The sequence below is a fragment of the Camelus ferus genome, chromosome X (assembly GCF_009834535.1).
Source record: "Camelus ferus isolate YT-003-E chromosome X, BCGSAC_Cfer_1.0, whole genome shotgun sequence".
NCBI classification, from domain to species: Eukaryota; Metazoa; Chordata; class Mammalia; order Artiodactyla; family Camelidae; genus Camelus; species Camelus ferus.
In genome coordinates this window covers 79,340,210-79,364,366 of record NC_045732.1, presented here as the reverse complement: position 1 = coordinate 79,364,366, position 24,157 = coordinate 79,340,210, and the positions used below count along the sequence as shown (strand labels likewise).

The 24,157-nt window shown below is 47.8% G+C and overlaps 1 protein-coding gene across 6 annotated transcripts in view; it reads left to right on the top strand.

Annotated features, from left to right (window-relative positions):
• Positions 1-24,157, top strand: part of MTMR1 (myotubularin related protein 1) — a 61,673-nt gene that overhangs the window by 27,813 nt on the left and 9,703 nt on the right. For all 6 annotated transcript variants that reach the window (XM_032475680.1, XM_032475679.1, XM_032475678.1 and 3 more), the window contains 7 exons: positions 1,489-1,590; positions 1,911-1,994; positions 2,820-2,969; positions 4,002-4,190; positions 13,808-13,993; positions 14,455-14,661; positions 19,506-19,598. In XM_032475680.1, coding sequence (XP_032331571.1) covers positions 1,489-1,590; positions 1,911-1,994; positions 2,820-2,969; positions 4,002-4,190; positions 13,808-13,993; positions 14,455-14,661; positions 19,506-19,598 — 1,011 coding nt within the window. The remainder of the gene's footprint in view (positions 1-1,488; positions 1,591-1,910; positions 1,995-2,819; positions 2,970-4,001; positions 4,191-13,807; positions 13,994-14,454; positions 14,662-19,505; positions 19,599-24,157) is intronic.

Here is a 24,157-nt window from a genome sequence, read left to right as displayed (position 1 = left end):
CGGATCCACTCCCCGCAGGCACCCACTGTTACCAGTTTCCACCGATGGCCTATGCACGCAAGTGTGGACGTGCAGTCTTTGAAAATGTGAATGGTTGTATGTTATGTACACTGTTCTGCCCCTTTCTTTTTCCCCTGGACAATGTGCCTTGCAACTCCTTGATAGCAGTACATAACAAGCTGCTTCTTGTTTCTAGCAGCTCTTTAGTATTCTGTTGGTGGTACTGTAGTTCATTTAGCCAGCCCCTAGTGATGGACATTGAGGTTACTTCCATTCTTTCACTGTTATAAATAATATCACAACTGTAACTTCATCACTTGCCCAACTGCTCTTGCTTTAATTTGTTTGTGGTCATATTTATTTTCAACTTTCATGTAAGGTTAGAGGAGAATGAGACTTTTGTGTCTAGCTAACGGCATAGGTTTAGAAAGGCCAAGGGTAATGCTCAAACCAGCCCTGAGAAGAAATTGCACCATCAGAGACACCTTTTCTGGCATTGCTCCTGCCAACTTCCATTTGGGCTTTGGACCGGTGGCTTGCACGGCAGGGTGTTTTGAAACCAATCTTGAGAAACAGCATTATAATTTCTGTAAGGAAGTCACTGAGGGCCGCAGTCTCTATGTGACACGGAGTCCTTGCTATGAGTTCAGGGAGATCCCTGTTGCATTTCTAGTTTATGGATGATGTGAATTCTGTAATTGACTCTTAGTAGCTTAAAGCTCACAACTGATTCTGTGGCACACCTTTAGCAAGTAAGTGCACAGGGCTTGATGGCATGTCATTTATGTACTAACCTTATTCTTGGTTCCATCTGCTGAGTTTTTCCCCAACACATCCCCTTTATTCTAATTTCTTCACTTGATTTTTTTATTATTTTGTTGGAGGTGTTTTGTTAATTGCCTTTTCAAAAATAATTAATTTTTTTTAATAATTAGTTTTTATTTTATTTTTTAAATGGAGGTACTGGGGATTGAACCCAGAACCTTGTGCATGCTAAGCATGTGCTCTACCACTGAGCTATTACCCTCCCCTCAATTGCCTTTTGTTAGAGTAAGATAGAGTTCAGTCATCCCTTGGTATCCACTGGGGATTGGTTCCAGCTTCCCCGCCTGCCCCCAACAGATACCAAAATCTGTGATGCTCAAGTCTCTGTATATAAAATGCCACAGTATGTGTATACAACCTATGCAGATCCTTGAAATCCTCTCTAGATTCCTTAAAATACCTAATACAGTATCAGTGCTATGTAAATAGTCACTGGCACTCTGTGAATTCAAGTTTTGTGTTCTGGAATTTTCTGGAACTTTTCCCCCCAATATTTTCAATCCATGCTTGGTTGAATCTACAGATGTTGAACCTGCAGATATGGAGGGCCAACTGTGCAACATGCAATATGAATGAAAACATTTTATTTATCTCTTCACAGTATGGTGTCTACCTCACAGGTACTCAGTACATGTTAAATGAGTTTTGCTAATTGTTTAACAGGATATGAGGAACTTGCGACTTGCTTATAAACAGGAAGAACAGAGTAAACTAGGGATATTTGAAAACCTCAGCAAACATGCATTTCCTCTTTCCAACGGGCAGGTAAGCACACCAAACTAAACCTCTTTTCCTGCAGGTCTAAATGCCTTGATGGGGTCTGCGGATTTCATGTTTAATTATTCCTTCTTCCTGAGGTTTCCTTTTTCTTTTCTCTCTGTTGGTAACTAGTATTAGAATATTTAAAATCTGTCAGTTCTGTGTAATGATAAAGAAAACTGTCGAGTTGTTGCTTCAAAATTTACAGATTAAAGTAGGAATCTTAATACATTCAGCTCATGAGAAAAAGCTTTAATATTGGGCATATGACGTAGCAAAGAAATACTAACATGTGTTTTATGGGGCTTTTTTTTTTTTGTATCCAGACACTCTTTGCATTCAGCTATAAAGAAAAGTTTCCAGTTAATGGATGGAAAGTTTATGATCCAGTATCTGAATATAAGAGACAGGTAAAGTATGTTGCCCATCAACTGGAAAATATTAGGTTGAGCATCTTTTTCTTTTCTAAAAGGGTAGAGATGAGGTGGAGAAGAAAACCCTTTTGAAAGAAGTTGTCTGTAGGCATGAGTTACCCAGCTGGTAGGTTCCCCTTCTCCAGGATGCCCCATTCTCCCTGTGCCAAACCCTTGGCTCTGCCACTGTTCGTCCTTTCTCTAGAGGGCATGTGGAGTACAAGGGTGGGGGTTTATAAAGCTGATCAGCCAGATGGTTTTTATTAGATATTCTGGTAGCAAATTGATGACTAAGTATCAAAAGCAATGGCTTATATTAGATTTGAAGTATATGGCATGACTGCATCAGTCTGACAGGTGCTCCTATACCTGGAAGCTGTTCAGTTCATTGTTAGTTTGAAGATATTCCAATAAGATATTATTTTCATGACATTAATCTTTGTCTCCACCCTATATTTGTTATGGTGGTTTTATATTACTTTAGACATTTGTAAGAAGTTTCTGCTTCTCTAAAGAACTTCCGTCGGTATCAAAAACACTATGCTCTTTATAGAAAGAAATGTATAGGATTGGGATTCTAGTATATAATCCTCATGTTTTAGTGTGTTTGAAAATTATGCTTCATTAGATTTTTTTAAATGGGTTGGGTAGGAAATGGGTTCTATTAAATAAATGTATATATAAACTTTTAAGTAGCAGTGAACAACAAATTATAAATAGATTTTAGTAGAAAGTAAGAAATGGATGTGGTTCATGCTTAGTACTTTTTGAAAGTGTAAAAGTGTGCTTCCCCCTCCCTCTCTCCTCTCTCAACCCCTGCAGGGCTTGCCAAACGAGAGCTGGAAAATATCCAAAGTCAATAGTAATTATGAGCTCTGTGACACGTACCCTGCCGTCATTGTCGTGCCAACTAGTGTAAAAGATGATGACCTTTCCAAAGTGGCAGCCTTCCGAGCCAAAGGTAGAGTCCCAGTAAGTAAGAAACACTGTCATTTACATATAAACATATACTGTGTTAGATCTAATATGGAAGAAAACAAGACAGAAAAAAGTGTAGTGAACAAAATGGAAAGTACAAATGTAAGTCTAAACCTGAACGTGTCTTTGATTCTCAAGAACCATCTAATTATATAAACATTCTGTTTGCTACGACCCCACCTTGTATGACTTCGCATTACTAAGTATAAGGGAGGGTAACTTCACCTACTCTCTCAAAATGTAGTAGAGAATGAGGAAGGAGTTAGCCTGCTGTTACATTAGCAGTTCCTATCACTGGTTTCACCGAGTCATCCTCGAGAAGGTACATTCTGTCTAGATGCTGAGTGGGATGCTGTAGCTGCGTGGGAGGGGGACCATAACAGAAATAAACAGAGCAGCCAGCAAGGGGTGCATTTTTCTAAACAGTTTTGTTGAAATACAAGGAAACTGCACGTCTAATGGACACAATTTGCTGAGTTTGGACATATGTACGCAGCCCTGATATTATCACCACAGTCACAGAGGGAGTGAGCGTTTTTGATCCTTGAGTTTGCAGCCTGGTATAAGCCTGAGTCTCCTGGTCGCTGGAGGGAAATGAGAGGTTCGGGGACACAGCTTTAAACTTTATAAGAGACTGTGTATCTGCTTGTGCTCGTCTTGCCCCATGCATCGTTGCTGAGATTCAGAGGTCTTTTTAGATTAGGAGATAAACTAAGCCTAGCCAGTCAAACAGAAATGGGGCTTGATGTTAGTGATGGTTTGACTTAGTTTCTGGGTTTCTTAGAATTACAGAATTTCAAAGGTAGAGGGGATTTGTAGAGCTCATATAGTCAGACTTCCTTCTCCCTGACCCAGACACTGAGTCCCCTGGCCGCTGCCCTGCTGTCTCTGGGCGGGCCTTTCCCCTCTGAGGAGGGTCTGCACAAGCAAATGTGTTTGAGAAGAGAACTTGTTTTTACTACCCAATCCTTAGAGCACATACTGTTTTAGGAACTGTACTAAGTGTTTATTGCTTCCAAACACTAGGTGTTGTCATGGATTCATCCAGAGAGTCAGGCGACGATTACCCGCTGCAGCCAGCCACTTGTGGGTCCCAATGATAAACGCTGCAAGGAGGATGAGAAGTACTTGCAAACTATAATGGATGCAAATGCGCAAGCTCACAAACTTATCATCTTTGATGCCCGGCAAAACAGTGTCGCCGACACCAACAAGGTACCTTATCGATACCGCTGCAGAATCTTTTCTTCCGTACTCTTTATGACTCAGCCGTGCTGCTCAGAGAGCCCGTGGAATCCTTCCCCCCCGGGAGTGGCCCACAGCCATCCTGCCTGGGTCTGTAGCCCTCAGGCTGTGTGCAGTGTCTCGTGCGGGTTGGAATCTTGTCTCTCATTGCCCCTGCACAGTCCTGTCTGCGGAACTAAGCGAAGACCCAGAAAGAGAATTAGTACCTAAAGAATCAAGTAAGTATTTTAATGAAAGGGTCTTGAGGCCCTTGGAAGTCCCTTGAACTTGTGAAATATGGTGATCACTTGATTAATTCACATCCAGTCTGAAGCTCTGTTAGAATGGAGTCAACTTTGTGAAACAAGGCAGATAGACAAAGTTTCTGTAAGTCACATGGAGCAGCGACATCCACACACAGCTCCTGTCTGAGTCCCACCAGCTGAAGGGGACAAGATCCTTCGTACCTAGCGACAGCTGTGAGGTCAAGCCTCCAGTACCTGCTTTCCAACAGGAACGGCTCTGAACTGAGTCGCTTCTATTTTCCACTGTTGCTGGTGTTAGGTTCCTGTCTCGTCCCAGAAAGAATTCAGAGACAAGACACAGAGGTTAGGAAGGTAAAGTGGGGACTTATTAAGGGATGGATAGTCCACTCTCAAGGGGAGAGCAGGCAGGCTCAGGTGAGCAGCTGCCTGGAGTTTCTTTGGCAAGTTGGTTACACAGGGTGTAAAAATAAGTGGGCAGAATATTCATTGGGGAGGGAGGGGTTTGGGGTCATATTCCGGGATTTCCATCCCAGATCTACCTTTCTAGGGGGAAGAGGGATTTGTGTCCTTATTTAGTCTGGATGGAAGTGTCATGGCCTTGGTGCATGATGGGTCCTTCTAGTCTGCAAAGCTAATTTTATTGTAATGAGGGCATAATGAACAAGAGGTTACATTCGGACACCCGAGATTCCTGCCTTTTCCCACCTTTCTTTGTCGGTCTCCAGGCCATTCATCACCCCAAAAGTTGTGACCACTTAATCAGCCGAGAGTTTCCTGCTTTTCTCTGCCCAAGGACCCCTGGTGCTTACATGCTGTATGGCTTACCACATTTGGCCCATGCCCCTCCTTTTTGCTCAGTTCCTGCCATTTGGCCTGTGTCCCCCTTTCTCTGCTCATTTCTAGCTACCTGCCTGCTGTAACACCATGAAATGGCTTTCCGACAGCATAGTCCTGCAGGCAGGCACCTGGCAGGCAGAGGACTTGGCCCTCTTCACAAGTAATTTTAGGTATCGGGACGGTGGCGACAGCCCTTACCATCTCATGCCTACTGGTACCCCTGGGTAATGAGCATGAAATGAGCACCTACTAGGGACAAGGTGCCAGGGGAAACACCAAGTCAGACAGTGCTGTCTATGGGAGCTGTCAGCTCTGTGTTCTGGGGGAGCTTGTGACGCTGGGCAAGGCTCCGCAGAGGAGGTGGCCTTTGAGCTGGCTTTGGATGATGAGCAGGAGGAGGTGGGTGGGCATTCTAGACAGCACTGTGCCAGAGCACATCATTCACATGAATGGCAAGGAGGCCGTCTCAGGGCTCCCCTGCTCTGCCCCCTCAGCACTGCTTGAGGGGGGTTGTTTCTCTCAGCAGCTTGTGCCTCTTCTTTCCTCAGTGATTATTCCATTGTTGACCAACCTCCTACCTCCCCATCTCACTATGAGAGGAGCTGTTCCCTTCTACTTCAGAGAGCAGACATGCTAGCAGGCACGCCCTTCTCCCCGTGTGTGCGCGACTGATGGCTTGTCTGCTCTCTGAAGGAGGGGACACTCCTACTGAACAAGCAGTCGCACAGACTGCCTAGCACTTCTCCAGCTTGCGGCTTGGAGGAACGTAAAGCGGGCTGTGGGAGAGCGTGGGGGCCACGTGGTTATCTGTACATGACCATGGGCAGTTACCACGTCTCTCTAGAGCACGATGGCCTCCTCTGTAAACGGGGAGGGACGGACACCTCCTCTTTGGGGTGGATGTGAAGGTTGAATGAGGCAATACCGTAAAGGGCTTATGACATTGCCTGTCCCTGAGAAAGCACTCTGGTCATGTTTGCTGTCATCATTATTGACCTCAGAGTGGATGGCTACATTCTCTTGGCTCTCACGACATCTTGGGCCCTGGACCACTCTCTCCCCCTCTGCAGCCTGGCCAGCTCAGCTGCCTTCACTGGTTCCTCTCCCTCTTCCCAGCTGTCAGATAGTGGCGCTCCTCGAACTGTCTGGGGTCCTCTTTTCTCCTCGGCACAATCTTTCTGGGCCATCCCCTCCAGTGCCATGACTTTCAACACGCTCTCTGTGTTGAGTTTGCCACCCAAGTTTCTATCCTGCCCTGATCCCTCCAGACGTCCAAATGGAATTTCCATCCCGCTCTCTTGTTGGCATCCCCTCTTGGCTGTCTCCCAGGTCACAAAACCTCAGCGTATCCGAAGCAGCCTGAGAGGCAGGGTAGTAAGAGCCCTTGGCTGGGCAGTCAGTCACATCTGAGGTTTCCTCCAGGTTCTAACCCCCTGGTGTTCTGTGGAACCCTGAGCAAGTTATTTAACCTCTCTAGCAGCCTCAGGCTTGTTTTCTGTAAAATGGGAGGTAACTGTCTCATGCTGAGGGCTGTGAGAGAATTGAAGCAGGGTGAGAAGAATGCACGTCATGGACTCAGCACAGTCCCGGGGGCCTCGGTACAGGATGCCAAGGGGCTCACTCCCCCACCCCCACCCCGGAGTCTGGCCTGGCAACGAATGGGGGCATAGGCTGCTGAGTAGGGGGATGGCTCGGGGAGGAATGGGGCTGGGAGGAGGACGGGCAGCGGTTGAGTTTCTGAGGTGGCTGTTCTAATCACCACAAGCTTGGTGGCTGAAAACAACACAAATTTATTCTCTCACAGTTCCGGAGGCGAGAAGTTGGAATCTGGTGGTGCAGTGCTGCTTCTCAGGGCTTCAGGGGAAAATGTGTTCCTTACCTCTCCGGGCTTCTAGTGGCTTCTCTGCGCCCATGGCCACAGCACTCTTGTCCCCGCCCTGTCACCACACGGCCTCCTCCCCTTTGCATCTGTGTCTGTGCTTTTCTCTCTTCTAAGGACACTTGTGATGGCATTGAGGGCCCAATATGACCCCGGATTCTCTCTTTATCTCAAGATCCTAATCACATCTGCAAAGTCCCTCTTTCCAAAAATGTCCCATTTACACTTGCCAGGGATTGATGTGGATGTCTTTGTGGGAGAGGGGCGGCAGCATTTTTCAGCGTAGTCATCCTCCATTAATCAGTTCCCCTTGCTCCCCACGTCTGGTGGATCAGTAACCCCGTCAGTCTTTCCGCGTCTCTGCAGACTTCCTGTCACCACTGTAGTACTAGCCCAGGGAAATTAAAAAAAACAAATATGAGAAAAGCTATATTCACAGAGGCGATCTCTAAACATCCAGCAGAGCAAGGGCAGCCCATTGTTTTATCCCACACAGAAAAGACAGGAGCAGGACACCAAATTGCACGTCTAGAGTGATTTTAACTGCAGTGGTGTATGTGTCTAGGAAGCAGACACGGATGTTTATCTGTCCAGGTCCACATTAGCTCCTCTCTATATGTCATGTCATCTGCAGGTAGAGAGTTTTACTTCTTCCTTTCCAACCTGGATGTGTTTTATTTCTTCTTGCCTGATTCCCTGGCAAGAACCTCGAGTACCATGTTTTGCTTTTTCTTTTAAGATCTAATTTGCTTTATTAGGCAATTCATGAATCTGGCAGAATCCCCTCTAGCAACCAGAAGGGGACTTCCTCTTGAATGCCAGGCTGAATAGAATTGGTGAAAGCAGGCATCCTGGTTTTGTCCCTAAGCTTAAGGGGAAAGCTTTCAGTCTTTCGCCACTGCGTAAACTAGCTGTGGGTTTTTCATACACGCCCTTATCAGGTTAAGGAAATTCCCTTCTATTCTTCATTTGTCGAATGGTTTCATCATGAAAGGGTATTGGATTTTCAAAGGCCTTTTTTGTGTCAGCTGAGACGATCATGTGTTTTTCCCCTTCATTCTGTTAACATGGTGTATTGCAGTGACTGGTTTTTGTATTTTGATACTGTAGTAGGTTGACCAGCAGCTCCCAAAGCTTCATGTCCATCTGGAACCTTAGAATATGACCTTATTTGGAAATAGGGTCTTTGTAGATGTAGTTAGTTGAGTTCAAACTAGAGTAGCTCTGAAATCCAGTGATTCATGTCCTTCCTCAGAAGAAGGCAGTGCAGAGATGCAGAGACACACACAGGGAAGGTGGCCCTGTGATGGCGAAGGCAGAGACTGAAGGGGTGCAGCTACATGCCAAGCAGCCCCAAGGATGGCCGGCCACCCCCTGAGGCTGGGAGCGAGGCCTGGAGCAGATTCTCCTTCAGAGCCACCAGAAGGAATGACCCCTGCCAACAACTTGATCTTGGACTTCTAGTCCCCAGAGCTGTAAGGAAATGGATCTGTGTTGTTTTTAGCCACCTGGTTTGTGGCACTTTGTTATGGCAGCCCCCGTGAGCCTGTACAACCCCCTTCCATTCCTGGGATACGTCCCACTTGGTCATGATGTAAAATTTCCTTACTCTGCTGCTGGACTCAGTTTGCTAGTGTTTTGGAGAGGTTCCCTTCAATCCAGTCTCCACATTGTGGCCAGGATGATCTACACATACACTCTGTGCGTGCCTTCCATGCCTCGAGGTGGTGACAGCCAGTTCCTGAACAGGGTCTCTGAAGCCCTGCACCCACAGACTCTTTCCTTCCTGCCTCACAATACCTCCTGAGTCCACGTCGCAGCTGTGAGAAGCTTCTTTCAGTTCCTTGAGCATATCCCAGTGTCATCTCCAACTCCCTCCCCTGAAGCTAACTGCTCCCCCATCCTTCAGATGACACTTTAAAGGTCACTTCCTCAGGGCGTGTCTCCAGCTGTGCGGAGGTCTCCCTGCCCGTGGTGCTCTGCACTTTGCTCTCCGTACCCCTCAGCACGTGGCCAGTTCCTCATTCAGCCTGTGTCCAGCCGCTGGGCCATCGGCTCCGCAATAGCAGGGGCTGCCCCACGACTGTGGGACACAGGGCTGGCTGGCTGGCTGGTGGGTTGGGGTCGTCTCTCAATGGATGGCCACTATTTAGAGGACCCGACAGCAAGTGGCATTGGATGTTAACTTCAAAATCCAGACTCCACTATGGGGAGGCAGTGTGACAGCACCAAAGGCATGTATGTCACATTTCTTCTTGAGAAAGTGAACGTGGATGGAAGGAATTGAGTTTTGACCTGTGGGGAAGGGAAATCTCTGGAGGTTGAGACCAGGGCCCCAGTGGTGTGTTGGGTGGTGGTTGCAGTCTTCAGGCAGAGAGGGTGAGGCTACGGAGGGAGTCTCCACCACGTGAGCAGGGGCCAAGCACCCCCCCCCCCGAAATGCTGTCTGTGGAGGGCAAGAGAGGAACTCGGTGAAGGAAAGGATGCTCCAAGTAGTGGGAGGAGACCCCAAGGAGGGAGGGGGAGGTCCTAGATACCAGGAGAGGAGGGGTGTCCTGGGGGAGAACTAACTGGGCGAGCTCAGGCTGCTAAAACAAAATATTAGAGGTTGGGTAACCAATAAACAACAAATGTGTTTCTCAGAGCAATGGAAGCTGAGAAGTCCAAGATCAAGATGCCAGTGGGTTCTGTGTTGGTGGGAGCCTGCTTCCCTTCTTGCCGTGTCCTCACATTGCAGAGAGCAGAAAGGGGCGAGCTCTTTGCAGGCTCCACCTCCATCCCCTTATCCTCTGCCAAAGGCCACACCCTCTAACACCTGCACATTGGGGGTTAGGGTTTCAACATGTGAATTTGAGGGGACACACTTAGTCTGCAACGGGGGAGGTGTGGGGACTTTGGGGTCTGAGGGCACGGGAATCCTGCCCTGCCACTTCGTGCCTTTGGGAGTAGCCTGCCCTCTCGGAGGCTTCAGCGTTCTCACCTGGGAGCCCTCCTGGCTGCTGAGGGTTGGCACCCAGTGGACCGAGAGCACGGCAGGCTTCTGGCCAGCCCGCCTGAAATCAGGGCAGCTGCGTCCATCCTGCAGCTGCTGCCTCCCGGCGGGTCGGCTTTCTGTTCCCCGAGGGTTAGGTTGGCCCTGTCGCCGCTGCCATCCGCTTCTTCGCAGGGACTTGGGGGCCAGTGAGGAGCGGTGTCCCAACACCACTGGCTTCTCTCTGGAACCCTCCTTGGCCCCACCGAGAGAGGTCTGGCCAGCAAGCTCATGTCTTCCAGAACTCTCCCAGCCCCCTTGCCCTGTTCCTGCTGGAGTAGAGGTGGGGCCCCCCGCACCTTCCTTCCCCTTGTCGCGAGACCTCCAGGTGCCTGCTCTCCGTCCTGGCATGTGGTAGGCACGCATGCTCAGTTGCTTCCATCGCCCGGTGTTCTGGTGGTCATTTGTCTTATTTGGATCTTTAGTAATCAGTTTCCAGGCAACAGATTGGCTTTAACTACATTCTGCTGGTTAACACGTGCTCCCTCTGAGCTAAAGTGCTTGCTTGGTGTGAGGGCCGAGCACCCCTCCAGGGGCCTCTTCTCCGGATCCCCTCCGGGTTCCCAGCGGCGGGACCGGGGCTGATTTACCTGCCATCTCGTGGCTTTGTGCACGGTAGGTGCTGGGTGAGGGGATAAGAAACCAGTGCTCGAGTGTGGGGTGAGGGGGGGGCAGCAGACTTGGTACAGATTAGCTTTCGTTAAGAGAATCTACTTAATTAGCATTTAATCCCCCCAGTGACCCTCTGCAGCTTTTACGGCGAGAGAGCTGAGGTACAAGAGAAGGTGAGGGTCCCGTAGCTACTTGGGTGGCCAAGCTGGGATCACAGACCCCCTCTCCCTGCCGCCAAAGTGCCTTCAGCCACTTCACAGGCTGCTGCTGCCTCGGTCAGCAGTGTCTTCAGCGGCTGCTGTGGGTGTTTCTCCCGAGGAGCAGAGAGCTACAGCAGGGAGGCAGGGCCGTGCTCTAGAGCACCCTGTCCAGCGCTGGTGTGTGGGTGTTCCGAGAGTGCTGTGTTGAATTGAAAGTGTCTCAGGGAATTCTGTGGAATGCCCTGGAGTACAAACTGGCGTCCAGACACACACAGTTCTCTTCTTTTCCTCTCAGTCGTGTTTGCAAGCTTTATCAGATACTCAGCACTTGCTCCTCCACCCGGGGGACGGGGCTTTCGGCCTCCCGTGGGCTCTGGCCTTCCTGGGACTGTGCCCTCTGCCTGCTCGGGTGCAGACTCCCATCCTCTCGGCCCCGGGCTCCTGCGGCCCGCACCTGGGCTCGCCAGCCCTGCAGCACCCCTGCCCGCCTCCATGCCCACAGCCTGGGCTGCTGAGCATCCAGGAGAACCACGGGCTCAGCGGGCAGGCTGGAGTCACTCCACATTCACGCCGGGATGCTCCTGCCTCACCTGGGGCCTCAGGCTTCCCGGGGTCTGCTTCCTTCTTCCCAGAGAACAAAGCAACCCTCAGACAGGCGCTCCCTTCCCGTCTGTGCCCCGCAGCCTGCCCCCAGCCGCCTGCCTGCTCAGCCCTCCCTTTCCCCTCTGCTGACTCCTTCCCACCAAGTCTTTCCCATCAGTGTTCCCTTCCAGCTGGCACCGCGGCTCTCCTGCCCTTCTCGGATGGCTTCTTGGAGGAGGTGTCTCTTTGATACCCCTTGGGCCATGCGAAACCGGCTCCCATCCCTCTCTCTGCCCAGACTGTTCACGGCAAGGCCAAGCCCCTTCTCATCGTGACCTCATGAGCTGTGGACACCACTGAGTACCTTCTCCTTTTCAGAAGACTCCTTTCCCTTTTCTCTTTATCCTCTAAGCCTTGGCTGCTCTCCTCAAGGTGTGCGCTGCCCTCGAGCGCTCGACGCTACACCTGCTAGTCATAGCCCAGCCTCTCCTCTGAGCCCGAGAATGCGTATCCTGCGGCCTGGCGACATCTCCACTTCAGTTCTCACGAGCATTATATGCTCCCTGTACTCGAAGCCGAACGCTCTGTTCCTTCTCCAAAAACTATTCCAGAGTTTACAATTTTGTGACTTCCAGTCTATTCCCAATGTTGTACGATGGTGGTCAGGATGGAAACCCTGTGCCCACTGGCAGCCGCTGCCCTCCCTCCCCTCCCCGCACCCCCTGCCAGCCACTAATTTACTTTCTACGTAGATTTCCGCGTCTGGACATTTCACATAAATGGAATCACACGACCTGTGGTCTTATGTGCCCTCTGTCACTTAGTGGAATGTTTTTCAGGTTCCTCCTTGTGTAGCTGAGTCAGCACTCCATCCCTTTGTGTAGTGGAAGAATATTCCAGTGTATGGAGAGACCACATTTTGTTCACCGCTCAGTCACTGATGGACACTGGGGTCGCCGCCACACTTCAGCTGTTGCAGATGCTGCTGCTGTGATTTGTCGTGTACAAGTTTTCACATGAAAGTTTTCATTTCTGTGGGAGTTGGAATTGCTGGGTCATCTGGTAGTTCTGTTTAACATTTTGCAGAGCCATGAAACCTTTTTCCACAGAGACTGCACAATTTTCATTTCTACCAGTAATTTATTAGGGCTTCACTTACTCCATATTCTTATAACGGATGTGTTTTGCGTGTTGACCTCTACCACATATAAGCTAATTATAGACCAGCATTTGTTACGAGAGTACCAAGGGGTGAGCCATAGCCCCCTGTTTTGTTGCATTTGTATTTTATTTTACTTAAATTATTTAAATGAATCTCCTTGTTTGGGACGGTTTTATACAGAATACAGAAACAAACGGTTTTATACAGAAGTTTTGCAGTGGTACAACTTTTTTATTCAGATAAATAGTACTAACAGACAGAACCTTTGAAAATCCAATTCATCTTGTTGAAAATCTAATTCGTCTTGTGTAAGATCCAGTTGTTAATCGTTTTACTAACTGATGATGGGTAATGGAGGACTGTTATGAGTTGGATTGTGTTTCCATTGAAAAAATGCTGGAGTCCTAACTCCTGGTACCTTTGTGGCCCTGATTTGAAGTAGTCTTCGTACATGTAATCAAGTTAAGATGAAGTCATATTGAATTAGAAGGGACCTTATTCCAGTCTGGCTGGTGTCCTTAAGAGAAGGGACAGAGATACAAGGAGAGGGTCATGTGAAATGGGGCAGACAGAGATGAATGTGTCTGTAAACCAGGAACACCAAAGGCTGCCGGAAACTGGAAGAGGCAAAGAAGGATCCTCCCCAAGAGGGCTCTGAGGGAGCACGGCCTTGCCAGCACCTCGATGCTGGGCTTCCAGCCTCCAGAACTGAGAGGACGAGTTTCTCAGATTGCGGTACTTTGTCTCAGCAGCCCTGGGGCACTCATGCAAGGATGTAGGAGGTTTATTATAAACAGATGAGCTTGTTGCTTTTTTAATGGTCCCTGTCTGGTAACAGTAGAAAGGATAGAAAAGTTAACTCAATTGTGCTTAAAAGAAGAAGAAGAAGAAGAAGAAGAAGAAGAAGAAGAAAGGAATCACCTAATAACACATGTAATCTCCATTTTCCCACAAAAGATAATTAAAAATTTGTTTAAACAATAAAGAAAAACAAAAAGTGAACTCAGGTGAAGTGATGTCTATCTTTTGTTTCTCACAGGCAAAGGGCGGGGGCTATGAAAGTGAAAGTGCTTACCCGAATGCAGAACTCGTGTTCTTGGAGATCCACAACATTCACGTGATGAGAGAGTCTCTGCGGAAACTGAAAGAGATCGTGTACCCGTCCATTGACGAGGCGCGGTGGCTGTCCAACGTGGACGGGACGCACTGGCTGGAGTACATAAGGGTACGCAGAGGGCCCGTCCTTTACATGCCTTCTGGTTAAGGTTTCTCTGCATCTGGGCCGTAAAGCTACGCAGCTGTCTATCCAGGGGTTTCTCAACATTGCAAAGAGGCACATCTTTGCTGGGTACTTGAGCTTCCTGAGCTTTCATAGTTTCCAAGGGCAGCATCCAAACTGTGGTCTTTGTTGGGGGCTTTTGTGACAGAATACAAAGGACTAATGGTTGCCTCAGATCAGGGTTTTAAAGTACTTTGTGGCCTTTTGACAAAGGACCTTATTTACTACTGTCATTTTTCTTACTGGAAGTTTTTCTTTTTTCTTTTTCTCTTCCCCCACAATACTGATGTTTCCTAGTGATTCTCAAATTGATTGCATTCTTGTTTGGTTTATTGACCTGAACAGAATTCTTTTTGCTGTAGTAGAAATTAAATGGAGCCTAGTTTAATGTGCCTTCTTTTCTGAAGATGCTTCTTGCTGGGGCAGTGAGAATTGCTGATAAAATAGAATCTGGGAAAACCTCGGTGGTGGTGCACTGCAGTGACGGTTGGGACCGAACGGCCCAGCTGACGTCCCTGGCCATGCTGATGCTGGACAGTTATTACCGTACCATTAAAGGATTCGAGGCTCTCATAGAAAAGGAGTGGATCAGCTTTGGACATAGGTTTGCACTGGTAAGTTGAGACGGAGAGGTGCATGCTAGACTGTTTTGCTCTGGCATATGTGTATCACGCATCACACACACACACACAAAGGCTTTGTGCCCTGTATGAGACCTGAATTGCCATAATAGAATGCCATGGACCTCAGCATCATATGTTCCTGGTAGGACATTCTATTCTGTATGTGTGTAGGTGTGCCTTTTTTAAAAACAAAACAAATGATGTAAAAACTCTTATAACCTAGAATTAACCTTCTTAAAGTCTATAGTTCAGTGGCATTGAGTGCATCCGCAGTGTTGTGCAGCCACCACCTCTCTCTAGTTCCAAAACATTTTCATCACCCCCAGAAGAAAACCCCATGCACATTAAGTAGTCACTCCTCGTTTTTTCCTCCACCCAGCCCCTGACCACTGCTAATCTGCTTTCCATCCCCCTGGATTTGCCTGTTCCAGGAACCTTGTGTAAGTGGAGTCATACAGTATTTGTCTTTCTGTGACTGGCTTATTTCACTAAGTACAGTGTTTTCAAGGTTTATCCATATAGCATCTATCAAATTGTAATTCTTTTTCATGGCTGAATAGTATTCCATTGTGTGGACATAATTTCCATTGTATGGCTATCCTGCATTTTATTTATCCATTTACCTGTTGATGGACACTTGGGTTATTTCCACCTGTTAGTGGTGGTGAATAATACTGCTGTGAACATTGGTGTACAAGATTTTGCCATACAAAATACTGTAAGAGTGGGTGGCTTAAACAACAGAAGTTTATCATCTCATTGTTCTGGAGGCCGGAGGTCCAAGATCAAGGTTCTGGCAGGGTTGGTGTCTCCTGAGGCCCCTCTCCTTGGCTTACAAATGGCTGCCTTCTTGCTGTGTCCCCACATGGCCTCTCCTCTGTGCACGCACATCCCTGCTATCTCTGTGAGTCCAAATTTCCTTTTCCTATGAAATACCAGTCAGACTGTGGGTTAGGACTTCAACATATGTATTGGGGGAGGCACAGTTCAGCCCAGAACAGCCTGCTTTCACACTTGGGTGTATACCTAGAGGTGGAATTGCTGGGGCATCTGGTAGGGCATTCTTGGGCTGCTGTTTGTGTCCTAGTTCAAGTGGTCTTGAATCCCTGTCCAGGCCTTTGAGCCGCTGGGGATTCATGTGAACTGTGCACTGAGCTGGAATACTCTGAAGCCCCGCTTGGACTCGCCCGTGGAAAGCCTGGATGGGCAGTGAGAGGGCTCCAGCAGCACCCACTGGGGGGCACCAGGTGCGTGCTATGACGGGGAGGCGGGGCAGTGCCCCCGTTGCTGAGCCGTGTGCCCTTTGGGAGCTGTGGTCCTACCCTCAGACACATCCCTTCCCTCCCTGTGCCTTGGTTTCCCTTCTCTGAAACAGAGTGCTGCAGAGGAGGGAGGATGAGCTTCTGTGTGTCAGGTGCTTAGGACAGGGCCCGGCCTGCGCCAAGTCCTGGATAAATGTTAGCTCCTGCTGTTAATTTAAACAGTATCATGAGCTCCCGTGTTGCTTCCCCCTCAGCGAAGGCTGGGAGAGGCTGTGGCGTCTTTCCCAGGCTTGCACCTACCTGGCTATCCCTGAAGACCCACAGTCCATTCTCTTCCACCTTTCCTCCCCAAACTCTGTCCTGGGCGACAGACAGCTGGCAGGGGCCCTTTACTTTCCCAGCTGTTTAGGGTGGAGTCAACATTCAAACAGTGTTTTCCAGCCTGCAGCCACCCACCTACTGGTCCTTCTGCTCTGCTGGCCCTCAGGTTTCTGTGGATGAGCAGTCTGAGCTCCTACCTGAAGCCGGTTTCTGTCCTTGCCCACCTGTCCCATCATCCGCCTCTCGGACCTTCTCACGGACTGCTGTCCAGCTGTTCCTGCCCCCATTCCCCTCTGCCCTAGATCATTCCCGTCGGTATGGAAACATGCTGTGACTTCTCCCGCCCTCTTCACCACACTCCCCTGTCCAGCTGTCACCCCAAATACCTTCTCCCCTTTTCAGCAAAGCTCCGCAAAACTAGTCTCTACTCACTCTCACTGTTTCTCTTGAACCCAGTTCAGTCAAGTGTCCTCCTCACAACCTTGCTCCGCCCTGAGACTGCTCTTGTCACAGCCACCAGTGACTGCCACTCTGTCACGTCCTCCTCTCGTTTGGCCTGAGCATCTGAAACTGTTGATTGTCCCCTTCTTGTAGAAGCACTTTCTTCCCTTGGATATTCACAACCTTTTGAATTTCCTCCTACCTCTGGCCTCCTCTGTCCCCAACTTCTTAATGTTGGGGTGCCCCAGGGCTCAGTCCTTGGATCATCTTTCTCTGTGTTTAATCCCTTGCTGATCCCAGCCCATCCTATGACTTTAAATACATAGATTGCAACTCTATCATCTCTTCCCCACTGCCTCTGACGCCAGCTTGGTTCACGCCTGGCCATCTCCCGTGGGACTATTATAGCAGTCTCCTAAGTAGCCTCTCTGTCACTCATCCCCTTCCAATCCACTGTCCCCCCATCCCCATAGCAGATCTGCTGCCGCTGCTCCCCCGCATGGATCCCTCCGAGCCTTCCCCAGCTTGCTAGCTTGTGGGCCGACTCCACGGCACCACATTTGAGGCTGCTGGTGATCCGGCCCTAAGCTGCTTTTCCAGCCTCGCCTCCCCACCCTCCCCGGGCTCAGCCATGCCCAGCTACTTGCAGCACCCCTGGTGTCCCCCACCGCCTTCACTGCTTCTAATTCAGTCCGTCTTTGGCCAGCCAGGAAGCAGGTTCCTCCTAGTCTTTCAAGATTTATTCCAGGGCTGGGGAGTAGAGCTCAGTGGTAGAGTGCATGCTTGGTGTGGACACGGTCCTGGGTTCAATCCCCAGTGCCTCTGTTAAATGGAAAAAAAAAAGATTTATTTCAAATGAGACCTCCTCCATGACTGTAACTTGTGACTTTCCCTCCCGGTTCCCTCCTCCTGCCCATCCCAGGGTGGCCACTTATTCCTCTGTGCCCCACCATACCCATCTCCAGCCAGGAAGCCCTTGCACGCTTTATTGCCTTTGTGATTTGCAGGTCTTTCTCCCACAACCAGACCGTTTGTCCTGGTGCCCCAGGTGCCTAGCCAAGGGCCTGGCCTCTATTGGACACCGTGAAGCTGCCTGAAGCCCTGCGGGCCAGGCGGGGTGCCTTGTGCACACTGTACGAGTCCAGTGTATGTCTATTAAAAGAAGGAGTGAATCCTAAACTGCGAAATGTCGGTACAAAACTTCCCCTGGTGCCTGAAATACGGAGAAGCAGATTCCACAAGTTATTTTATAAAGGAGGAGTACAGATCTAGGACAGTGCATGCAGCCGCCATGCAGAACAGTAGGGTAGGTCCTCAAACAATTACAAATAGACCTACCATACGACCCGGTACGTCTGCTTCTGCTTATAGACATAAAAAAAGTGAAAACTGAGACTCAAACACTTCTTTGCACATCCATGTTCATAGCAGCATGATTCACAGTAGCCCAAAGGTGGAATCAACCCAGTGTCCCTCAACAGATGAACGGACAAACAGAATGTGGTCTATCCATACAATGGGCTATTATTCAGCTTTAGAAGGGAAGACAGTTCTTACACCTGCTACAACATGGATGAACTATGAGGACATTATGCCAAGTGAAAGAAGCCAGTTGCAAAAGGACAGATAAATTGTATGATTCCACGTATATGAGGTATCTAGAGCAGTCAGACCTATACAGACAAAGGGTGGTGGGTGCCATGGACTGCGGGAGGGGAGCAGGGAGTTAACTGTTCAATGGGGACACTGTTTCCACATGGGAAGATGAGAAAGTTCTGGAGATGGATGGTGCTGATGGTTGCACAACAACGTGAATGTACTTAGTGCCACTGACCTATACACTTAAAATGGTTACGATAGTAAATTTGGTATGTATATTTTGCTACAATTAACATTTTTTTAAAAAGGCAGTACAGTGTTATTCTGAAGTGTTCATGTTGACTTGGTCATTTCTTTCTTATGTCTTTCCTGGTGGAAATCTCATAGATCTAGTATTTCTCACTCTTCCTATGTCATGACCACCTTGTATCTTCATAACTTTTCTCATCCTTTTGCTTAGTCATCAGATTATGTGAAGCTTCTGTTAGAATGCTCACTCCTGAGCCGTTTTTTAACTTGACACTTTCAATATTTTTTTCAGTCCTGTTTATGTGTTTGAAACTATCTTTTACCTTTTAGTATGAATCTCTTAGCATCTTCTAAAATAGCAAAAGGTATGACATACACTACTGGTGTCAATTATATCTCAAAACTGGAAAAAACCCAGAAATACCATACTGAAGGGCTCCCCGTTACCATTTCAGGAGTGAGATTTTTTGAGGTTCTCTGAGTCATGTGGAATTGGCTAAAACTCGCAGATTATTAATTGTTATTTTGATTCTCAGACTTCCTGACATTTCTGAAAAATGGAAAAAAAGCTACTCTTGTGGAGAAAATGACAGTCATAATGTGCTTTATGAGCTGCTAATTGCTGGTCCCATGCTGACATTGTGCACTTGGTGTGGTGGCTGCGGCCAACCCCATCATTTGGACTGAAAAGTTTACTGGCCATTTGCTTATAACTTCTTGATCTCGGTATTAAAGTGAAATTATAAAACAATCAACATGTAAAAATATAGTACACTGAAATTTTGTTTCCTAAGAGTAATGGAACTCAGTTCAATTCAATGAACATTTTTGAGTGCCTTTTATGTGCCAGGAATCGTTAGGCCTTGGGACATATAAATGAGACATGATTCTTGCCACTAGGCAATTTAAAGTGACTTTCGAGAGGACCTACATTAAAATGTTTAACCTCTTGATTCTTTTCAGCGAGTGGGCCATGGCAATGACAACCACGCAGATGCTGACCGGTCCCCTATATTCCTGCAGTTTATTGATTGTGTTTGGCAAATGACGAGACAGGTGAGAGGGTTCAAGTATGTTTCTGACCTTTATAGTCTGATTCAAATATGTCTTAAAGGTAAAGAGAAACTTTAATTTTATGTTCATTCAAAGTGATATGTGTGTGTGTTAAATATGACCCCTTCTGTTATTTAACTCAGTTTGATTCTAATTCACTTGGAAATATAAGCAGAAAGTTGGAAACAACCAACTTCACACCAAAAGGTACTTTTCTTGTGTGAATGGTTTTTGTCCGTCATGCGGTCCAGCAGCTGTGCAAATGCTGCCTCTCAGTCCGGCCTCCCGTGTGCTCTGTCCGTCTGTCTGTCTGTGTCTGGGAGGGCACACACAGACCCCTGCTGGGCAGGTCCGGGAAGAGTCACCAGGTGTTGGAAATGGGGATGTGTCTGAACAAAGGGGATGAGACCAGGGACTCCAGGAATCCTCCCACCCCGAGGTGAGGAGGGAAATGAGTGTCCCAGGATAGGGTGGCCTAGGACAGCAGAGGGGAAGCTGCTGAGCTCCGTGTACGGGCCGATGGTCGGCAGGCCAGAAGGCACGTGCTCTTTTATTTCCCACCTCTCCCACCTGAAACCCGAGTCTGGGGTCTTATCCTTAGTTGGATGCAGTGCCAGAGAAATGGACCTGGATTCAAAGCCAGTGGAGAGAGACCAAGGGACAGAGAGAGAAGGGACAACAGAAATAGAGGCAGTGAAAGGGCCATGGTGGGGAGGGGCCGGGAGGGAGAAAGGGCAAACCACAGACAGCCCTTTCCAGGGCGCCTGCTGCCCAGTCTAGCTTCCCGGGGGGGTGGGGGGGGGGGTGGGGGGGGAGGGGCTGGGGGAAGAGAGGCTAGGAAAGCACGGCCTGGGCGCGCTCCTTCCTGCTGACCCGGAGGTCTGGCCATGGCTGCCTTAGTCACAGGAAGGGGACCAGCTGGCAAGACTGCTGGCGACTTGTAGTGACCCCTGATTGAGCCGCCTGGCCACCTTATTGCAATTCCCCTGGAGCCTTTTAAAGGCCTTCCGCCTCCCCACCTCGGAGAGTCTGAAATCCCAGTCCTTGCCACTGGGTGCTGATGTGAGTGTGTTGGGACAGGAAAGGGGTTGAGACCCACGGCACTGCCCACAGCGCCCCTCGCCACGTCTCCACCTCAGCTTGTGGGTGCCAGGGCGGGGCCTGGAAACTTGTAAAGCTGTGCCTGCTTGGGCCCCGGCCCTGGAGGCCCTTCTTCCTGCGGGCCTGGGGGAAGGTCCAAGTGTGTGTAGTTCATCAACGTTCCCCAGGTGGTTCTGATGTGAGAATGAGGTAGAGGACCAGTGATCCAGACAGTGGTGCCAAGCATAGTCCTGGGGCCAGTAGCCTCTGCCTCTCCCCATCCCCAGCTGAGAGATGCAGATTCTCTGGCTGCCCCCGACGCTGACGCTGCGAGGCTTTGGGCAGCCCTCAGTCAGGAGCCCTCCAGGGAGCCTGCTCTGCCAGCTTCTGCGCTGCTCAGACTCTAATGAGCACACAGTTCCCCTGGGCATCTTATCCAAATGCAGGTTCTGATTCAGGGGTCTGGGGCAGAGCCTGAGAGCCCACATTTCTAACAAGCTCCCAGGTCATGCTGCTGGTCCACGGATCACACTGGAGTAGTGGGGATCTCGAGAGACTAGACATACTTTCAGAAATAAGAAAACAAAGGGAGGTGGGCGGGGTTCTAAGTGGCCAAAGCAGATTTTCCAGAGTCCTCAGGCCCTCCCTTAGAACTTACTTGGACTTTTAGACCCAGCTTCCCCAAGCTAGGTGGGCTCTGTTTTCTGAGTGCCAGGTCCCAGCTGACTCAAAGCAGTCAATTAGAAGGGTGGGGAGTGGGAAGAGGGGTGGTCTCAGAGGTAGGCTCCCGATGGTATGAGTAACAGGTAACGGGTAACAGCATACACATACTCAAAAGGCATGGAGGCTGGCCCGAAGTCTTACTGCTTCATAGTGCCATGTACTTGCTGATTGTATTGATGCCAAGCCAGTAACAAAATTAAATGATGGTTACATTCAGGTTAAGACAGGAAAGTACGAAATACATTTTAGAAAAATTGCATAAGAAGGTTGAACACAGAAAATAATTCTGATGCTTCTGAAGGGATAAACACCATTTTTGTAGCTTATTCCTTCCAAATGTCTAGATAAATTGTGTGTGTGTGTAACACCTTCAAGCTGACTTCATTCTTCATATTGCTTAGTGCCTATTTCTATGTCTAATCTATATAATTCTTCTTATGTTTATTGAATTTTAATAAAGTGAGGGGTTTAGGTTAGAATATTTCAGATGCCTCTTACAGCTTTAAGACTGCCTATGAAATGTGTATAATTAATTTCTTTTAAAATAACATTGTTAATGCATTTAAAGGAGACACTCTCAAGAGCAGTCTATCAATTAAGTCACAAGTGAATGAGATATGTAGCTTGTTAGAAAAGATGCGTTCATGTGACCGGATTAACTTATTTTTAGGTTGCCTACTGCTAAATGAAGTCAGCTACATCAGTGCAAAGTTGTTAGAAATCTCACAATGAAATGAACTAGTCTGTGCAGAAAATGATATAAAAGGAACTAAGGGGAAAAGTAATTGAGTGACTAGAGAAGAGTCTCAAAGACACTCTACAATAACTCCAGTTTAACAGACTTTTTGCCCTTTCAGATAGGTTTAATATTTGTTGATATTTTTGTCCCTCAAGAGGTGCAGACTTTCATTATGGATTTCTGTGGGGTTTTTGACACCATATTTTTGAAGTATATGGTATAGTTTCCAGGAGAAGAGGCCAAAATAAACTGTGAATCAGAGACTTAATCTTTTATTTGTATTACTCTAGTGGTTGCTACTTCCTGTGATGAAATGTTGCCTGAGTTGAGTTTAATGCCACCGTGCCCTGTGGATGTGAACAGCATCCTGACCTGGCATGAGCGGATGGAGCCCTTGTGTTCTGGTGGTGTGGGTGCTGATGGGCTTGGGCTGAGCCCGCCCCTCCCCCGACCTCCCATACCTGCTGCCGACTTGGCGAGAATAAGGCTTGTAGTCAGAGGCAATAGAACCTCCAACCAAGCTTCCAGATGCCGAATGCAGGCTCAGGGTTAGGGATAGAGACTCATATGGCTTCAAAAATGTATTAATAATAGAAGCTTTGCTGTCCTGTTAGTAAATGTGTATTTTTAAATGTTTGAATATAAAATGTAGACCTTCCATTTCTAGCCTTGATTTAATAAAGTTTCAGTATACATAAATTTTGTATTTTTGCTTAGAGTTCACAAGTTTCATGGTGCCAGTGATTTATAAATAGAGCATAACTAAGCTGCATAGAAAAATATTGGGAAAAAAAGGATATAATATACTTGAACTTTTAAAAGATAGCCATTTGGAACATGGGGCCATGGTCAGAATTGCAAGGGGCAATCTTAAAGGCTCTGAGAGAGGATTAACCAGTAGCTAGCTTTAGCATTTCAGCCAGATTTAGTTGATTTAATTCATCATTGATTTAGTTCCTCTAAGAACAAGGACGTTAGTGAGACCCACCACCGCAGCTAGTTTCCAGGGGTTTCTGGAGAAGTGGTATTCCCATGGGGCTCCTTGGACGAAAGCTGTGTGTTTCTCTGAGAGCGATCCTTAAGGCATAAAGAGCGGCAAGTCTTCACCTTGGGCAGCTGAGCAGAGTTCCTGACATGGCCTAGTCTAATAGCCTGGGGAGGAGAGGAACAACTGTGGGGGGCGGGGGGGGGGGTTGGACAGCCCTGCATTGACCATTGTTTCTAGCTGAGAAGCTAGTCTCTGGTCTAGTAAAGTGATAAAGGTAAACTTACAAAATAAACTTTCTATACATGATTCGTCATTCTAGAGAGACAGGATTAGCTGTGATAGTGTGCAAGCATCTCTGATTAGGAATAGGTCTTTAAGCTGTCAAATAAAGATGTGCTGGATAGTTCTTTTGGTTTTGTTCTAATTGGCTTGGCTTAATTGAGTAGGTAATGAACATTTCACTATGTTTTCAGTTAGAATTCTGGTGCATGGTAGGCTCCCAGTACATGCCTGCCACTGGGATTGTTATTATCATTTCCAGATTGTCTCCTCATGGTTACTAAATGGCAGCTACCCGGTGAAACCTCCTGGCAATGGCAGTTCTTCACTCGAATTCTGCTAAACTCCGTTAAGAATTACCTAAGACAGGTGGGAGGGTCTAGCTGAATGGTAGAGTGCATGCTTGGCATGTACAAGGTCCTGTGTTCAATCCCCAGTACCTCCATTAAAATAAAGAAACAAACCTAATTACCCCCCAAAAAAGGAACTAAAAATAAATAAAGCTAAAACAATGATCAAATTATTGATAGGAAAATAAATAAAATAAAATGACTTTTAAAAAACAAAAAATTACCTAAAACAGCATTTGAGAAGATCATGCGGTTTTCTTCCTTATTCTGTTAATATAGTGAATTACAGTAATAGACTTTTTTTTTGTGAAGATCAAATCTTAAACCAGCCTTGTATTCCTGAGACAAGCCCCGCTTGGTCATGTGGTGTTGCCCCTCTTACATATTGCCAGGTTCAATGTGC